Consider the following 18596-nt stretch of genomic DNA (forward strand, 5'->3'; position numbering starts at 1 on the left):
TATTGTGCATCAACATTCTCACTGTCAATAATTGTTTTCCTCGCGATCAGTGATAATTGAGTTCAGGATCTTGACTCTGATATCGATTATAAGACATATCGATTTCTTTTTGAGATTGATCTATTTTATTATGTTAGTGGTTTAATCATAGTAGTTTTATTCGTTGTTTTGTCCTCCCAAATAAAAAAATTCTGATTTTTCGCCAATTAGTTACTAAGAGGTTGTTGGTCCACGTGCATGAGCCCCCGACTTGGGATATCAGTTCAAACTCAACGCTCTCTATTCTAAAAAGATAAAAAAAAAAGTAAAACATTTTGCATCTTTTGATTCATTTACGCACCAAATCATACACATCTTTGTTTTATCCTACTTTTGGCTCAAACTCTAAAAAGATTAGATTTATAAATCATTATATTATTTATGTATATTGATTTATTATCTTTATATCATACATCTTTCATCATCACATCCAACGAGCCAAACGACAATTGTTCAGTCCAATTAAAACTATTTAAATTAAATTTAAAACTAAAAATGATTAGGCATGGATTGTGACGATAGAAAGTCAACTTCCATATATTGCACCTTTGTTGGGGAAAATCTTTTAACTTTAAGGTGTGAAAAAATGTGGTGGCTAAACGTGTTATTGGAGCTGAATTAGAGTAGTAGTAAAAAATATTTGTGAAGTTTTATAGATCAAACAGTTCTTCGAAGAGTTTAAAACAACTATTCTCTTTCTCATGAAGTTATTTTGTGATAACAAAACGGTGATTGCAATTGCACGCAACCCGGTCCTCCATAACATATCTAAGCATGTTGAAGTCGACAAACATTTTATCAAAGAAAAAATAAAAAAAAATGGACTCATTATCATACGATATGTTCTTACATCTGAACAAATATCAAATATTACGAAAGAAGCAGTTTGATAAGTTGGCTTCCTTATTTATAAGTTGTAGTGTATCTATAAAGAGTTTGTAAATTCTCTTTTGTCTACAAATATGTTGATTTAATATTTTTGTACCTAAAATTTCTCAAGTTAGTACTTAAACGTGTATAATAAATGTTGATATTAATAAAGTTGTTCTAATTTTAGAATCAAATTTTTTTGTATCGGATTCAAAATAGTTTATACTCAGATATCATATTAATATTATATTTTCAATATTTTGTATCAATACAATTTTCATTCATGAAAAGATATATGAGTCCAAAGAATATAAATTTTTTTTTTTGTGCATCAAAAAGTACGAAGATATATTTATAAATTTTTTATTGGTCCAATTAGGATTGTGATGGAATGATATTTTCATATTATCATCCAATTTTAGGATTTTTTTGAAATATTTGAATTATTATATATCTGAATATTTTTTTTTCTATATTTTTAAATTTCATTTCGAATAAAATATTACCTAAAAAATTGATTTTTTTTTTTAAATTATGGGTAAATTGTTTTTAAATACTTGACACAAATTTCCGCAAAATTTTCCTGCTATTATTTTGTACTTGCCCACCGTGCTTCCCCTCCGGGTTTTCAATTTCCCCTGCGTTCGCAGTGCAACGGGTGTTCGCCACCTCCATCCCTCGCCGTCTGGGCTGCTTGTGTCGTCCGCAGAAGATTCCACCTTGATAGTACTGCAGCTGCTTCCCCGGTTTCTCTAGTCCCGCAGCATCTCTCATTGTTCTAGGTCTCGTCTCGTATTTGTCATAAATTTATATTTTTGCTGATTTATTGTTACTGATTAGTCGAATTATTATTTTCGGTTGAAAGAAGAGTCGCGTGTTACTTACCGATTGATGCATAAAACAGCTGGTGGGATTTGATGCTGTTGAAGCTCTCTGACCCTTTCCTTTTATAAAATCAGAACAAAATGGGTAGCATCGAGCCATTAAATCGGTAAACGCGATGACCACCTTGCGATTGCATTGCGTTCAATTAGTTATTCTCGCTTGTGTTGTTTCTTAGTTTTGATTTCATTTATCTGTCTTCTTGTTAACATTAATCGATAGCTTGGTGAAACTTGCTGCAAGAGCATTTTATGATGACATAACAACGAAAGGAGAAAACCAGCCCAAGACTGGAAGAAGTGACAACAGAGGCATTGCTGTGGTCATTCTTGATGCTCTTACTCGGTATTTACTCTCCTGTTTTAGCTTCTTTGGCCAAAGTTTGTGATTTTTTAGTGATTTGGGTGTAGTTTGTTATTGATCTAATTTATGTGGTACTTATTTATTGGCAAGTCACTTCACAAAATTTGGTTTGGAACTATTTTGTTGTGTATCATAATATCGTTTAACTTCTTGCTTTTCATCAAGATAGAGCTATGGTGTGTTAATATTTTTTGTGGCACGTGGCATCACAAATAAAAGTTTGTACGTGTATCAGAATTACAAGTTCTATGTCTAGAATTAGTATAAATACCATGTGTATTTAAAGCTGCTAACTACGTATCTTAACGCAAATTATATGGAAAAATCGATTAGATTTTACAAATATGAATAACAGTGTAGCCCCTCCAATCACTGTGGACTTGTTAAATGACTCAAATCTAACAGTAGGTAGTGTGTGGGATAAGTCTTGAGCATACTGTTTGTTATTCAAGAAGCCTGTATATCACTGGAGAACAATCAAGCTAGACGAGAACTATTAAATTTAACTCAAGGAGGGAATAGTTGCCATCCATGCAACATTTACTAGCTTTTAATTTTTAAGTCCCAGGTTCTAGGAGATAGGACTTCTAAGGGATTGGAATGTTTGAAAAAAAAAAACTAAAAGGGAGCTCTTGAACCTATGATCATCATCAATCCTTCATATGGTAATTGATAGAGAGTTCGTGGCTTTGTGATTGGACTAACACTTCATTCCAGTAAGACATAGTAATTTAGCTATATTTTAATTTGTTTTCATAATTTAAAATCGCTGTCTCCTCAGTTGTATCAATACATATGGCTGATTTATATACCTTCTAAAAGGACCTCTTCTCGTTTTTTATTGAATCATTGATCATAGAGATAGGCACTGGACAATCAACAGATTCAGATTATGTAAACTAGTTTTTCTGGATGAGAAATTCTTCATTCTACTTAATAAATTAGTAGTTAAGGTTCCAAAATTCGCTAAATAGTAATCGGGCGCCAGACCCGCGCCTAACGCCTAGGCCTGGTAGGCGAATTCATGATTTCTATGTTTATCTCACTAGAGTGAACAGACATGTGTTAGAACTAATATAAACGGTCCATTCTTTTAACTCTTCATTTGTTTTAGTGGGGACTAAGCCCCTTTGTAAGCAAGCCATTAACCGGCCCACATATGCTTGTATATTATTACTTTCTAATCCTAAATCTCCCAATCTGTATCATTTCTTCCTTCATCATGCCTGTAATTTCTTCCTTCATCATGCCTAGAGTCTCATGCCTACAGCCGGAGTCCTACCACCCTAAGGCCGCCTAGGCTGGCCGACTAGGTGAGGTCGCTAGGCGGTCGCGTAGGGCGCAATTTAGAACACCGGTAGTAGTTATCCATGTAAAAATAGAAAAAAGTTTCACCCCCTCTTAAAATGGACCCCAGAGATACATAAAATCATTGGCCTGTGGGTTTATTCAATATGATTGCTTCACAAAATTGTGAATAATTTAATACTTGTTCTCCAAAATATTTTATATCATACGCTAATAAAAAAGTAATAACATTCTGTTCCATGACTCATATCCACCTTATTTTGCTCTGTTAGTTTCTATATGGTGTACATGGATTAAAAAGGGCATGATAAAGACATTGATACTATTTCAGATTTTATATTTTAGTGAACTACTGCACATATTCATCTGGAAGTCTAATAGTGTTCAATTGGTTTTTTAGTGTTTTATGGCTAAATGGATTTGCATGACACTTACACCTGTGATTTTCCTGAATTCTATATGAAATCACAACATATTACTCAAAGCCCTTAGTGGTAACGTTAATTTTTTTTTTGTGTAATACGCCTATATGTGAGTTGTTATTATGTTTATTTATATTTAACATGAAAGTTAAAGTTAGCTGTCTTAGTAGAAGAATTTGTCGTAAATTTTGGAAAGATTTGACTGGAAGTCTTGATCAAAGTTATTTGTATAAAATTTTACCAAACTTGGATCTTGTTTTATGCTGCATCGTAGCTCATCTCTTCTGATTTTTCAAGCCTTCAAGGGGAAAATGAATGGTGAGTTTGGGAATTGGGATTATGAAATTGGTGGATATTGGCAATTAAAATTTATTAATTCGACACTCATATTTCATTTTGTCTTACTGTATATCAGCTGCGTGGGTAATGCCAATCTTAACAGGCTTAGAGTGCGTTTGGATAGAGAATCCATGTAATCAAGCATACCTTATTTGAAATACGCACTTTTTTTTTTGAGAAAAGTGATGTTTGGAAGTAGAACTTGATTTAATAAACTTGATCTAGAAAATGCTTAAGAAGCAGTTTTCTAGAAGTAAAAGTTGTCTTTTAAGCTTCCTTTTCAACTTTTCCTCTAAAAATAAAATAGCACATTTCCCCTACTATACCCAAACATGAAAACTAATAGGACGTCTAAAGAGGGCAAAATAAGATCTTTTGTAAGTTGTGACGATAGTTATCAAAAGCGCAAAGCGTACTGAAGGCTGTGTGCTTCACTGCACTCCGGCATGCGCTTTTGTGCGTTTCATAGAATTTTTTATTTTTTATTTTTTTTAAAAAAATCTGACAGATGAGAACCTCTATTTATTAAAAACTAGAGCATGGGAAACCCAAATATCTTGTTGCCTATTCCCCACCCTCTGCCCCCACATCGCCTTTCCTTTTGTCATCACATTTTAATATTTGATATTTGGAAGATGAAAATGAAGATGATTTAATATTTGATATTTCATATTTTTTAAAATAAATTGATTTTATTTTTATCTTTTTAAGTAAAGCGTGTACTTCGCTTTGCGCTTTTAGTTCCAAGACACCTAAAAGCTTTAATGCCCTTTGCGCTTTTGACAACTATGGATGTGACTTCTATACCTGAACCGCCTCTTGATGTGTATTCAACTTTATGTTTGTTGTTTGTTTCAGGCGTCAGTGGGTAAGGGAAGAAGATTTGGCCAAGGACTTGAAGCTTCACACAAAGCAACTTCGGCGAACTCTAAGCTTTTTTGAAGAAGAAAAGCTTGTCACTCGTGATCATCGCAAGGAGGTTAGATTTGCTGGTTGAGTTTTATGGTCAAATTCATCCTTTCTCTACCATTATTTTTTATTTATTTGTTCCATCCTTTTGTGATTGCTAAATTTCATTCTTTAGCTTTTATTTTATTTTTTTCCCTCCCTAGGTTTTTGGCCTTTTTATATGGAGAATGATTATATCCCCAACATCATGCACACAAAATCTCGCAAATGCGTTTATGTATTTATTCTCACATATATCTGATTATTGGTTATGTGCCCTTGTTTGCATATATGTAGTAGATTCATGTAACTTTATCCATGTGTGGCTATTTTTTTGTACACGTGCATGGAAGAGCGATGGTTATTGCACTTGCTTATGTGGTGCTTCGAGATATAGTTGGAAAACTTAATTGAGAAGGACTAGAACAATTGACCACTATTTAGAATATATATGTCCATATTAGAGCCAATAGTTGTCTTTAAGTAGGTGTTAATCCAATATGCCAAAGTAGAATCATGTAATTGGCCCAATGGCCTTATATATTTGGTTTTCTTGCTTGAAACCATTTCTATGAATGCACGTACTTGTTGCTCTAGGTTATTGAAGTTCACTTCATCTAGGTAAAGGGGGATACTTGAAGGTGAATGGGACTTGGTGGATAAATATCTCTGGTAGATATGGGGAAGAATCAGGCAAAAAAAAAAAATTTCCTCCAAAAAAATAAAAAATGTCTTCCATGAAATGAGAATGATCATTTCTGAAGTTTACTTCCGTTTTCTATGGATTGGATCACACCAATGATTAGCCATTCATACTTGTTTGATTACATCAAAACATCTGGTTTGCTCTCTCTTTGACCTGTTAACAGTTGTCAATGAATTATACTCTGAAAGCCATTTGTTTTCTAGCCTGTATTCTGAAGTAATCTCTAAGTCAACATGCTTTGGTCTTATTTATCCTTTTTTTCTTTTCTTTTCCCTTTTAGAGTACCTAGGATTGCTTTCGAAATTTTATGAATAAATGCCCTTTTTTATAGGATATATTATTTGTCTCTGAAACTGGAATTGTAGAGTTGGTCACCGGATATTCATTTGCAGTTCTTTTTTGTATTTTGTTTAGGGTATTGCTTCAAACTAATATCTCTTTGATATTTGGTAGACTGCTAAAGGTGCAAAAATTTACAATGCCGCGGTGGCTGCCACAGGTGACAGTCAGCATACTGGGAGAGAAGGCGATGAAAAGCTTAAGATGCATACGCACTCATATTGTTGTCTTGATTATGCACAGGTTTTTAGCTTCTGAAGCCTTCATAACTAGAAGATATATTGGAAATTGTAATAGACTGATATTATTTGTAGTATGCACTCATTTTTTATAGTAGTATTATTTGTATGAATCAACTTGATATTATTCAGCGAAAAAAGTATGAACATTTAATTTGATATTTTTACAGAATCAAGACATTGTGTCGAACTATCCTTTATTTTAATAAAGGTAGTTATTAGTACATTTCTTGTACCAAACTATTTTTTCGAGACAGTAGATTCACAATTGAAGTATTTATAATTTGAGTAGGACTGTAGGAATGTTTTTAATAACACATTTGGTGTATCGTATCGCTACTTCCTTGGTTCTTAATATAAAATAATAAATTATGTTAAATATTTATCTAAAGTAATAAATGTCAATCCAAAAAGAGTGGCATGCGTCAGGGAAAATTATTTCCTTCGAGGATGTTTAGCTACCTTGCTTAGTGGAGAAACTAGGGCTTGCATCGAAGAGAGAAGGTTTGTTGAACAAGAAGAAATGAGAATATTTGAGGAGTGAGAAGAAAAGAACAGCAAAGAAGGTTGAAATAGACAGGATGGGTTTGTTGAATGAAACAAAATGAAGCTGTTCCACTTGCTTTGATGCAATATTAGCAACTTGTTACAGGCTCGGGTTTGTGGGGTTTCAGCCGGTTTACCTGAGACAATTAACCACAAAGAAGATCAGTCCAAAGCCTCCTATGTTAAATGTTTAGGCTTAACGCATGCAAGCAGGTGGGGTGGGGTGGGGTGGAGTTAGTTTTTTTTTTTCAGCATTCAGCTTCTAAATTAGTGTAGCTAGCATCGGTGGTAGGAAGAGGAGAATTTTGTTCTGTTAGGACATTATCTTGACTGGGTTGGTCATCTTTTTGTAAACCTTTTTGCCATTCAAATCAATATATCACATTGCAGAGGCTTTATTCTTCTATGAATCTCTTCTTGTCCAGTTCTTATGTTGGGAGCTATGCTCCGTTACCATCCAGTTGTCAGCAGCCTGTCACATCTCAACATACAATATCTTTTGAAGTTTTTTCATTATAGAGACAATGTCTTAACATTTCTCAATTGAATGTTATAATGTATATTACATTGCTGATTTGCACTGTATTATTGTTTGGATGGATTCATCTATTTGTATAAGTTAATTCATGACAATATTGCATGATCACTATATGTGGCCAATGCTCACCTTTTGTTAAATGTTTCTGATTGTTCGTACTTCATGAAATATGGCATCACAAATTCACTTTCTTTTTCCAGAAGCATTAACCTTTTGTGTTAAAGTTTCTGATGTCTTGCATTTCATGAAAACTATTAGATGTTAAATCTCACTATTTTTGTACTGATATTACTTTCTTCCTAGTCGATCATCAATATTGTTTGAGTATTTTTATCTGCAATCTGCCTATTTTTTCATGCCACTAAGTTTAGCATGATGTTTCATGTATAAATAGGCTGTCATGTGTGCATCTACACTCTATTTTGAGTTGGTATTAAAATAATTGTTTTACTTCCAGATATATGATGTGGTAAGGTATAGATTACATCGCATGAAAAAAAAGCTAAAAGATGAACTGGAAAGCAAGAATACGGTGCAGGAGTATATATGCCCAAACTGCAGTAAGAGGTTCTTTCTCTCTTTTCCTCCCTTTTTTTTTTTGTTGTAGCCTTTAAGCAATGTTTTTTTAGAAGAATTTGATTGTTTATGTCTGAAATAAAACTCTAGATATACGGCCCTTGACGCACTTCGGTTGATTACTCCATATGATGAGTACTTTCACTGTGAAAGTTGCAATGGAGTTCTAGTGGCTGAGAGCGACAAGTTAACTGCTCAAGAATTAGGAGATACAGATGATAATGCCAGAAGACGTCGCCATGAGAAATTAAAAGACTTGCTAACAAATATGGAGGTATGTTCTCTTCTAATTTATATTGTTTCCGTGTTGGCATCACTCAACCTTCCTGAGCATGTGTATGACAAAATGAAGAATCACGAACTCTTCCTAGTGCTATGAAACTACCAAAGTACATGTGGCATTTTTATAAAAAACCAAAATTATTTATTTATTTGTAAGGATTAAAGTTTGCATAGGGTGATAAACTATGCTCATTGATTCAAAATTGTGATTGCAATGGTCACCCCTATTGAGTTTCTAAGCATGCTGCAAACAAAGTACCCAACTCTTGACCAGTACACTTGGCATATTATTTGTTCCTTTTTATTATTAAGGTGCTGGAAACTTACTCAGTTTTTTGGTTATTTAATCGAAAATCAAGTCTACCGATGCTCTGCATTTTGCAATTATGGCATACTACCATTATATCTTCTGTACAACTTGTTTATTTCTGTTATGGCATATTTAATGAGCTGCACGTTGCCCAGTCTGTTTATTGGCTCTAGTTTAAGATTACGCGCTTGTGAACTGTTTCAGCAGGGGCTTGCCATCAAAAGCATTGCAACCTTATGAAAAATAGCTAATGTAACTGGACTCTTCTGGGTACAATGTCAGATAGTTATGTTTCTCTTGAAAACTACACGATAGAAAAAAGAATTTTGAGTATGATCTTAAAGAATGTACAAAAAACCTTTGTTTCTCTCTTTTCAGGTCTTGTGAAATTTTACTGTTGTGCTCCATACACTTGGTTTTTAGTTAAACTAAGAAAGTTTGCTGGAGTACAGGATCAACTAAAACCACTGATTGATCAACTTGGAAGAGTCAAGGATTTACCTATTCCTGAATTTGGAAGTCTTCAAGCCTGGGAACTTCGAGCAAATGCCGCTGGCCGTGCTGGAAATGGAGACCTTAATTCCAATGATCCATCTAAATCTTCTCAAGGTCTTGGGTTTGGTGGAACTCCTATGCCTTATGTTGGGGAGACAAAGGTTACTTTCTGTAGTACCTTATTTTGCTCACTTACACGAAGTTTTTTATTTTATTTTTTTGTTGTTGAAAGTATTAGGAGTTGTAATATTTGGAAGTATGGAACCATTGTTGGCATTATGCTAATTATGGGTGTAAACAGATCGTTTGGACCGGATTTCAGGCCAACTCTGACCCGCACAACTTATACTTGGTCCAAATGAGATAAAAGAATCACACTTTGTTAAAAAATTGGTATACATCGAGTTGGGTTTGGCTTAGCCCTGTTTATTTTTTATTATTGTAAGTGTATAAATTTGGAGGAAACATAAAAAAATATTCAAAAAATTATCTGTTTACTCTTATAATTGGTGACAAGAGTCAGACCACTTACCTGGATTAGAAAATACCCTGTCTGGATATAAATTGGGTTTTATTGGTCCGGATTCAATTGGATGGGATTTAATGCTTATGACTAGATGGTCGGGTTTACAGATTTTGGTTGACAACCCTAACACTAATCTTGTCAATTATCCTGGTACACCAAATCCTTTTCAAGATGCAACACTGTATCGATTTGCGTGATAAATCTTAGTACTTATGAATCCAAATCTTGCATAAAAGAGATCTGATAAGCTAGATTCCTAATTGTTCATATTTTAACCTATCGATTATTGTACAAAAATAGCTAATTTACCTGAGACAGAATTAATTGCATCGCTAGGTTATGAAATATATTTATGAAGAATAATCAATAATAGAAATATAAATCCATGGGAACCTCTTTAGGCGTTTGGATATTCAGGATTACTCGTGATTATGATCTTCCTTCTCTTTTTCTTGTCCTTTATCTCTTTCTTATTTTTTATATCGTTCTTGTTTGTCTGATCTCTTTCTTTTGCCTTCTCATCCTTTTTCCCATAACTGTTAGTTCCATCACAAAGATAACTTCTTCCAGCATAAATCTCTGCCTTAAAAGCCGCATTTTGCAAACTCCCATGCAGTGGTGTCACCTGCAAACAACACAAATGTGGAGATCTATATACATGTATAAATCTAAGAATAACCCATCTCAGATCTATTTAACCTATTTAAACAGAGGGGAGGAGGATGATCGGTGGTACAGAAAATTGTTCAGGCTGTAGCATGTGATAGGTCCATATAGTTTTTAGGATTGTCTATTACTCGGATGTGTGATCATGGGCTTTAAATAATTTATCTCAGCTTCAAAAACTGACCAGGCATGGGATTATCAATTGCACGTAATCTTCCCATGATCTAAACTCTCTTCATTCTAAATATAACTGAAGCATATATGATTCTGGGTTGGAAAACCACTAGGTTGGACAATGATTTTGGTTGTACCACAGGTTGGGGTGCCTGTAGGGGTGTGACTCTGTATCTTCGCCAAGGATTAGATATAATTCAAAAGCGTGATTTCGGATTCTGTCCAATTATCAAATTTGGATATAAAAAGGACCAACCATAGATGATAGGCTGACTTGATATTATCGGTTTTATCGCCCTACGCATACCCCTGCTTAAGCAAATAACTGTGATTCTGAGTTGCAACTACTGTAGGCTGAAAGGTATGATCATTGCGATATTTGTACTGCTGTTCTTTGTATTTCTAAGTGGCAATGTTAAGAACTCCTAAATATGGCACTTGAGGCATACAAGGATTTCTAGCCTGATCAACCTACTCAATCTACTCTGCATACTATAAGCCTGTACAAGGATTTTTTCTCACTTGCCTGATCAGTATAAACATTACGAAAGGAACTAATGTACGGATATCTCAAAGCTTGGATATTGCAGGTTGAAGTTGCTTTCAGTGGAGAAGATGAGAAAGGAGAAAATATAAAATCAATTAATACAAACGCACCTGTGAAAATTTTGCCACCATGGATGATCAAGGAAGGAATGAATTATACGAAAGAGCAACTTGGAGAGACCAAGCCAGAGGCAAATATGGGTGGTAAGTCGTCGGTGGAATGGGAACTTTCGGATGACAAAAAATCCACAATTGTAAATAACGAAGCAAAGAATATTCAGGTGCGATCTGGCTTTTACAAGTTTTATCAATCTTCATTGAGATTTTTTTTTAATTTTCACACGGGGTTTTTTCTTAAATTTTATACTGGTGTTGAATTTTTGTCTCTGAATTATACATTTTGTTTTGCGAGGATGAATATGTGAAAGCTTATTATGCTGCTATACTTCAGCGCCAACGAGATCAAGAGGAAATGGCGAAGGCACAGGAATCACCTAATGCTACTACCTCCGCACAAGTATCTTTCACACTCAGTGAGCGCCAAGTCGGCGTCAAGTCGAAGCGTGATGATTATGAAGGAGAAGATGTTGAATGGGAGGAGGCCGCCCCTCCTACAGGTAAATATCATCATGCTTTTTCCCTTTTAACTTTTTGCCAATTTTCGTAGAGTAATAGTATTTATATAGCAAGTAGAATTGGATTTTCCGGTCATTTAGAATATTAAGAGGAACATAGGCAGGATGAGCTAAAGAAAGAATTTACGAATATTCTAAACGAACTAGATGCTGACACAGATTAACTGTCGATCCTATTCCTTGAGGAACTTACTTTTATTGCTCGCTGAAGACTTTAGATAAACAATCTAAAAGTGCCATTTTTTTGTAAATAATATTATATTCATAGGATTATTTTGCGACTTAATCGTGAAGTTTCTTGATTCTGATAAGAAAGTCAATATTCCTTTCTGAATTGTCTGCTCCTATTTTCTGAACAATGTCTCTTCACAAACTCTCAAACCGCAATATCGTAAAAGTAGGCCAAACCCCAAAGAAATTTGTAATTTGCTCGTATTGTTATTTTGATGAGCCTTTGACAGCACGTGTACTTAATGCTTTGTCTCAGGTAGCACATCTGTTCATTACAAAGTTGACTTAAATGTAGAAGCAGAAGCTTTTGAAGATGATGAAGACGATGACATCGACTGGGAAGAAGGGTAGATAGCCAAATAATGTGAATTACAACTATTTACGGAATGTTCCCGTGACTTCTGGCTTCGAAGCGATTTACCTCATCTTACCTCGATATGCAAACTTTAGATAAATTGTATAGACGAATTCGTCGGTCATTGTTTTTCTTTCGACTTTGCCTTTAGCTTCGTGCCTATGTGGTTGTGCTACATCACACTATATTTTTCTTGGTTACATGAGATTCTTGACAATTGTGAAGTTGAGGGTGCTTACATAAACAAGTAATGAAATAGTTTTGGTAACTTTGCTATTTATCTCGCTTATTTTTCCCAATAAAATTGATTTTCATTTATTTGATTTGAATGACTTTAAATGAAAAGTATATTTACCAATATGTTTAGTCAAACATAGAGACAGATACAAGCAAGTTTGTCTTTTTGTACGTTCAGATAAAATCTTATTATAATGCAGTTGTTTAGTGATTGGTTATCATGGGATCAGATTGAAATACCATACATTCATTGGAAGTTTCTTCTGTCACCTGCCATGTTCGTGAGGACTTGTGATCATATTAAATTTTAGTTACCTACTCACCTCATATAATAATACAATTTTCATCCAATCTGCATTAATCTTGTCAGTCAACCTTTTGACATGTTATTATTCTATTAATCTCTATTGTTTTGTTTAAACAATAAACTTTTAGATTTGTTTATTTTTTATGTCCATCAAAGTGTATGTTGTCCCAAAGCTTGATAAATTATATTTTTGTTCATTTAACTTGTACGTTTTTTATTTTTTGTCATGTTTTGATTACACGTAATCATTTTTCAATTCAAATTAGAGGACGGAAATTGTAAATTGAAAATGTAATTTTAACCCTCGGATTTTATTTTTAAAACGTTGTAAGGACATAAGAAATGTGAAAATTTTGAATCAAATCCAAACACAATACATGCACACACATGTATGCATGCATATGCAACCATGAATGTCATGATTACTAAGTTATTGTAAGATATTTATCATGTCTTGAATATAGAATACATGTATTCCACTTGAATTTTATGTAGATAATATTGCATAGTCAATGAGGTTAGGTTATTGACCACAAACAACGTTTATGCTAGAGTTCAACAAAATGAGTTGAGTTGGACTAAATTATATTAGTTATATTTTTGTAATCGAGCTATTTTGTTCGAGTTGGCTTTTGTGAATCGAGTTCGTAAACTCGTTCGATCTCTTATAATATAATATATTGCGAAATTAAAGTAATTCATGTTATCTTGAACTGTATATTCTATTAAGCTGTCCAAAAAGTCCAATTATTTTAAATTCCAATTGAATTAAGTCATTATGCTATTGGGTAAAAGTATTTAAAAATAAAGGGAAAAAAAACCATCACAAAATTTATTAGTTTTATAAAATTAATGAAAGGGAAAATTGCATTTTTGATTCGACACATTTATATTTTCGCCATTTTTGTTATTTATGTAATCAAATTTTAATTATTTTTAAAGTTGTCGAATTTCAAAATTAATTTTTTATTTTGTTTTTTTTAATAATATTTTTTAGACGTGGTGCCATGTTTCATCAATGTTGTCCTGATGCGACACTGACTTGTATAATATTATATAAGTATTTATGATGAGAAATGAATAAAATTATAAAAAAAATCAGAAGATACATGATTAAGACTCAAATTTAATATTTTAATAGACCAAAATAAAAAATAATCAAACGTCGATAAATGTAATTTTCTCTTAATAAAAAATACCAATGTCTTTTAGATATTTATTATTTAAACAAAAAAAATTTAATGAAAAATATTTATAACTTAGATAGTTATTATTTAATGCGCGCTTAAGAAAGATTTTGGCCGTTGAAGGGGGAGACGACAAATTAGGACAGGTGTCAGAATATTCCGTCAAATTTGTCGGCTGTTAACTGCGGTTTCACGGGCTGTCAAACAATCCGTTATATCGTCATATTACACAAATGCCACCCATTATAATTTATTTGTTTTCTTTATTATCTAATCTAGAAGGAAAATACAGAGAAACCAAGCGTCGGTGGGAAATTAATTCCAGAGAAATTTTTTTGTAGAGAGATGAAAGGCGAGAGGATCGCTTCGTGTATAAGCCATTGAAAAGCGCGAGGATTTCTCGATACGTATAATAAATGTGTATATATATATGTATGTGTTGATTTCTGGTATGTTTTTGCGAGAAAGAATTCGGGGGAGGAACGAATAGGGAGAGGGAGATTGCTGCGTGCGTGGCTTGTGATTTCTGGAGGGGAGGAGGCTGCGGCGATGGCTGAATTAAGCGGCTATTCCGTTTGTCTCGATGTGGAAACCATTTATCTCGGCGGGAAGGTTGCATTTTTGTTTGTTTGGTCCGGCTTTGGGTTGAATGCGTTACGTCGTTTCTTTCTGTTGGTTTGTGATTTGGGATTCATTATTCTCCGTTGCAGGCCGTTTTTTCGTGTCGGCATTTTTGTAATCTTGCTTCTTCTTTTTTTCGTAGTTCTTTTTTTGGGAATTTTGTTATTCTTGGTGAGGAATTCATTTTTGCTACATGGTTTTTGTGACTTTAGATCTGCTTGTTGATCTTGTGAATCTGATTCTGATGTCTGCCGACGGCCATATGAATTCTGTCATGGTTGAAAAAAGTTATCTTTTCTTCATTCATATTGCTCTTGTTTATCTGTAAAGTGGTCCTGACCATTCTGGAAATGAATGTGATTCTTTTGGAAACAGTTGTTCAAGTTTCTTTTTCTTCTCTATTTTTGAGCTCACTTATTTCGAAACTTTAAGGCGATATTGTCTTTGTTTTTATTACTTGAAATACAAATGATGAATGTTGATCATGACAGCTGTTTTTATCAGAATTATTTCTTGATTTTAAGAGCGTAGCCTAATGTCATTATTAGCTTGTGTTAGCTGATATTTTTCTTGATTTTGAGAGCGCAGCCTAATGTCATTATTAGCTTGTGTTAGCTGAAGATATTTATAATCCATAAGCATTTGATTATATATTTCTTGAAATTAAGTAGATATTTTTCCAATTGAATGGGTTTAGAAATACTGGTTGCAAGATGCTTTGTTGGAAATCAGGACTAGATTCTATTGGCTTTCGTGACCCTTGTTTCTTTTTTTATTCTTCTATAGCAGTAGTTAAAACTGTTTAATCATCTAGAACATCTTGTGACACCTGTCACATTCTTTGTTGGACTATTTGGGCAAGTACAGCTGGGTTGTTACTCTATCTATTTTGTTTCTTTTGCTATTGTCGGAAGTTACCATCATATTATCGTTTTCACAACTTTTCAGCATTAGATTACTTATTCTTTAGCATACTTTTAAGTCTTGAATGATTGGGAAATGGAAAATTTTTGTTTGCTTTGCCCTGTAATCAATTTGTAGTGAGTAAGCTAGCTAAAAAGTGGGTGAGAGCACATGGTTAACTCTGCCCCTCGGATGAAATAGTTTCTTTTAAATGCTGGTCATTTCCTTCACTTGATGGATATAAAAACTTAAGAGATGATTCCTAGTACATAGCTAGTTTTATGTTTTAGGAAAAAGAATAAATGGTCACTTGATTTTCTTACATGTCAAGATTTAAACTTATAATGATTGTAAAGCATTGCTTACTATCTGTTATGTATATTCTTGACTCAGGAACATATCGTGCGAACTGGCCATGGTCCTGTATCTGTTATAGTTTATGGAGACCAAGACAAACCAGCTCTGGTCACTTATCCTGATTTAGCTTTAAATCGTGAGTGATGAGTTTGCTTACTGGTAGCTATGTGTTCATTGTTTAACATTCTATTGTTCAGATCTATGTGTTCATAATTCATTTCTGTCTGCAATTTAATAATATATTGTGCTTGAATCTATATTTGTTGGCAGATATGTCTTGTTTTCAAGGATTGTTCTTTTGTCCTGAAGCTGCAACTTTGCTGCTTCACAATTTCTGTGTTTACCACATCAGTCCTCCTGGGCATGAGGTTTGTAAATCGGCCAAATGATGTAGGATTTCATAGCAGATTTTCTCCTGCCTCTTGCAGTACATTTTTGAACTTTTTGTGTATTTATAGTGATTCCAAACAGTATTAATCACAGAAAGTTTAAATGGGACTCTGGTAAGAGTTCTTGCAGTTGGGTGCTGCTGCAGTTTGTTCTGATGATCCTGTGCCTTCTGTTGACGACTTAGCTGATCAAATTCTTGAAGTGCTCAACTATTTCAGGTAACCAAGTGACTGCATTTAATTCAATTGGCAAATGTCACTGCTTGAGACCTAATTTTGTCATCAGCCATATGCTTCTAATCTGCAAGTTTTGATTTTGTTCAGGCTTGGTGCAGTTATGTGTATGGGTGTCATGGCTGGAGCTTATGTCCTCACATTGTTTGCCGTATGTTTTAGTTTTAACAGTCTTACTATATTATGCTTGAATTTATCTTTGTTGTGTGACTTATACAGGTTTATGTTACCAGATGAAATTTAGAGAGCGGGTTCTTGGTTTGATCCTTGTTTCTCCTCTGTGCAAAGCACCGTCTTGGACAGAATGGCTACGTAATAAGGTCTCATTTATTATTTTATCCATCAATTTTGACAATTTGTATATCCAGTTAGATATCAATGTCCAAATATAATGAATTATGCAGGTGATGTCAAATTTGCTGTATTATTATGGAATGTGTGGTCTGCTGAAGGAATTCTTGCTTCACCGTTACTTCAGCAAGGTATATTAATATTTCTGTTCACCCAATGCCGCTCTGTTAACCCCTTCAATGCACTTATATTTTTTATTTTAACCCCGTTATTTGCTTTTGTTTGTATCAGGAAGTTCGTGGTGGTGCTGATGTTCCAGAATCAGACATAGTTCAAGCTTGCAGGAGAGTGAGTACTCTAATTTCTGTTATCTTTGGCCCCAAGCCTACTGCTTTACATGTTTTCTTTAAATCACTGTTTTCTAGAGTTTTAAAATGTGACGATTGTGAGTTTTTTATTTTCCAGCTGCTTGATGAGAGGCAGAGCATAAATGTGTTGCGGTTCCTTCAAGCTATAGATAGGTAATGATGCTCAAGGTTTTAGCTTCTCGTACTCTTCATTTTCTTCATGGCTGGAATGTTTGTCTTGACTTGTTTAGATTCTGAAATAGTTGAACTTTTCGTCTTCCCGATATTAACAGAAGACCTGATCTCACGGATGGGTTGAAGACACTGAAATGTCGAACCCTGATATTTGTTGGCGATAATTCTCCTTTTCATACAGAGTCCCTCTATATGACCACGAAACTGGACAGAAGATACAGTGCTTTGGTTGAGGTAGCAATTTACCAAATATGTATAAAGATACGCATTTTAAAAGTTAGATGAAAAATATCAATTCCCATCTGTTCCACTAAATCTGAACATCTTTGTCAGAAATATTGAGCTCCTTTGTATGATAGATATCAATTCATGGCATCACTCAGACCTCCATGTGCTCATGGGAGAATGAATTGACATTTATTTTACAGGTACAAGCATGTGGATCAATGGTGACTGAGGAGCAACCACATGCAATGCTAGTTCCCATGGAATATTTTCTCACAGGATACGGTCTGTACCGGCCGAGTCAATTCAGTGGCAGTCCTAGAAGTCCATTGAGCCCATCCTGTATTGCACCTGATCTCCTCTCTCCAGAAAGCATGGGATTGAAACTAAAACCGATCAAGACTCGTCTGTCGTCACAAAGATAATATTAGTTTGGTTCTCACCCTGTAAATTGGAGGTAAGATAGTTCTTTTTTTCACTCATTTGCCACATGCTACTGTTGCTCAAGTAATTAAGTAGGGTAGATATCGTTGCTATAGATAGAGACAAAATTCTTTATTGAACATAAGGTTGGGGAGTGGGGAATTTTGTGGGATCATTCGTTCATTTGTAGGCAGTCTTTTGATTTGTTTGTATGATGTGTAAATCGTGACTTGACATTTATGATGATAGCAAAACAATAAAAAAATAAATACAGAGCAAATGAGATGGTGACTCTTTTTTGCTCAATTATTGAGACCATATATTTCTCTATTGAATTTTCAATTTTCTTCTCAAAATAGATCTTTAGATATGACAAAGAACTTACATGCACATGTAAACCACAAAATTTTCTTGGGTTCTTTATATTTTATTTTATTGTATATGACATTGGAATATAATTTGGAAGATTATTCATTGCCGGCGTGCATAGAGGTGTCAATTATGGTGGTTGGGTTTGGGTTGAGCAATTTTACCCTAGCCAACCC

The 18596-nt window shown here is 34.1% G+C and overlaps 2 protein-coding genes and 1 long non-coding RNA gene across 6 annotated transcripts; 2 read left to right on the forward strand and 1 right to left on the reverse strand.

Moving 5' to 3' along the window:
- The first annotated feature begins 1484 nt into the window (after window positions 1-1484).
- On the forward strand, window positions 1485-12612 carry LOC140962739 (transcription initiation factor IIE subunit alpha-like). Of its 4 annotated transcripts, none has more exons than XM_073421704.1 (11): window positions 1485-1691; window positions 1814-1900; window positions 2014-2136; window positions 5082-5202; window positions 6331-6459; window positions 7997-8106; window positions 8206-8389; window positions 9160-9363; window positions 11159-11395; window positions 11527-11731; window positions 12237-12612. In XM_073421704.1, the coding sequence occupies exons 2-11, from the start codon at window positions 1875-1877 to the stop codon at window positions 12329-12331; spliced, it is 1434 nt and encodes a 477-aa protein (XP_073277805.1). In that variant the 5' UTR covers window positions 1485-1691; window positions 1814-1874; the 3' UTR covers window positions 12332-12612. The 4 variants fall into 4 exon arrangements, with proteins under 4 accessions (XP_073277805.1, XP_073277806.1, XP_073277804.1 ...); XM_073421705.1 differs by having other exon boundaries at window positions 1485-1684; XM_073421706.1 differs by having other exon boundaries at window positions 1488-1655.
- Window positions 12613-14345: 1733 nt separating this feature from the next.
- LOC140963187 (protein NDL1-like) lies at window positions 14346-18368 on the forward strand. The gene is made up of 11 exons (XM_073422472.1): window positions 14346-14678; window positions 15984-16083; window positions 16218-16315; window positions 16467-16555; window positions 16661-16721; window positions 16804-16890; window positions 16975-17052; window positions 17153-17209; window positions 17327-17382; window positions 17502-17637; window positions 17832-18368. The coding sequence occupies exons 1-11, from the start codon at window positions 14616-14618 to the stop codon at window positions 18051-18053; spliced, it is 1047 nt and encodes a 348-aa protein (XP_073278573.1). The 5' UTR covers window positions 14346-14615; the 3' UTR covers window positions 18054-18368.
- On the reverse strand, window positions 14773-15977 carry LOC140963188 (uncharacterized). Its single transcript, XR_012172669.1, has 2 exons — window positions 15277-15977; window positions 14773-15219 (listed from the first exon to the last, which is right to left on the reverse strand). It is a non-coding gene; the product is annotated as an uncharacterized lncRNA (long non-coding RNA).
- Window positions 18369-18596: the final 228 nt, after the last annotated feature.

This window comes from Primulina huaijiensis, chromosome 17 (assembly GCF_012295235.1).
Source record: "Primulina huaijiensis isolate GDHJ02 chromosome 17, ASM1229523v2, whole genome shotgun sequence".
In the NCBI taxonomy this organism is placed as follows: Eukaryota; Viridiplantae; Streptophyta; class Magnoliopsida; order Lamiales; family Gesneriaceae; genus Primulina; species Primulina huaijiensis.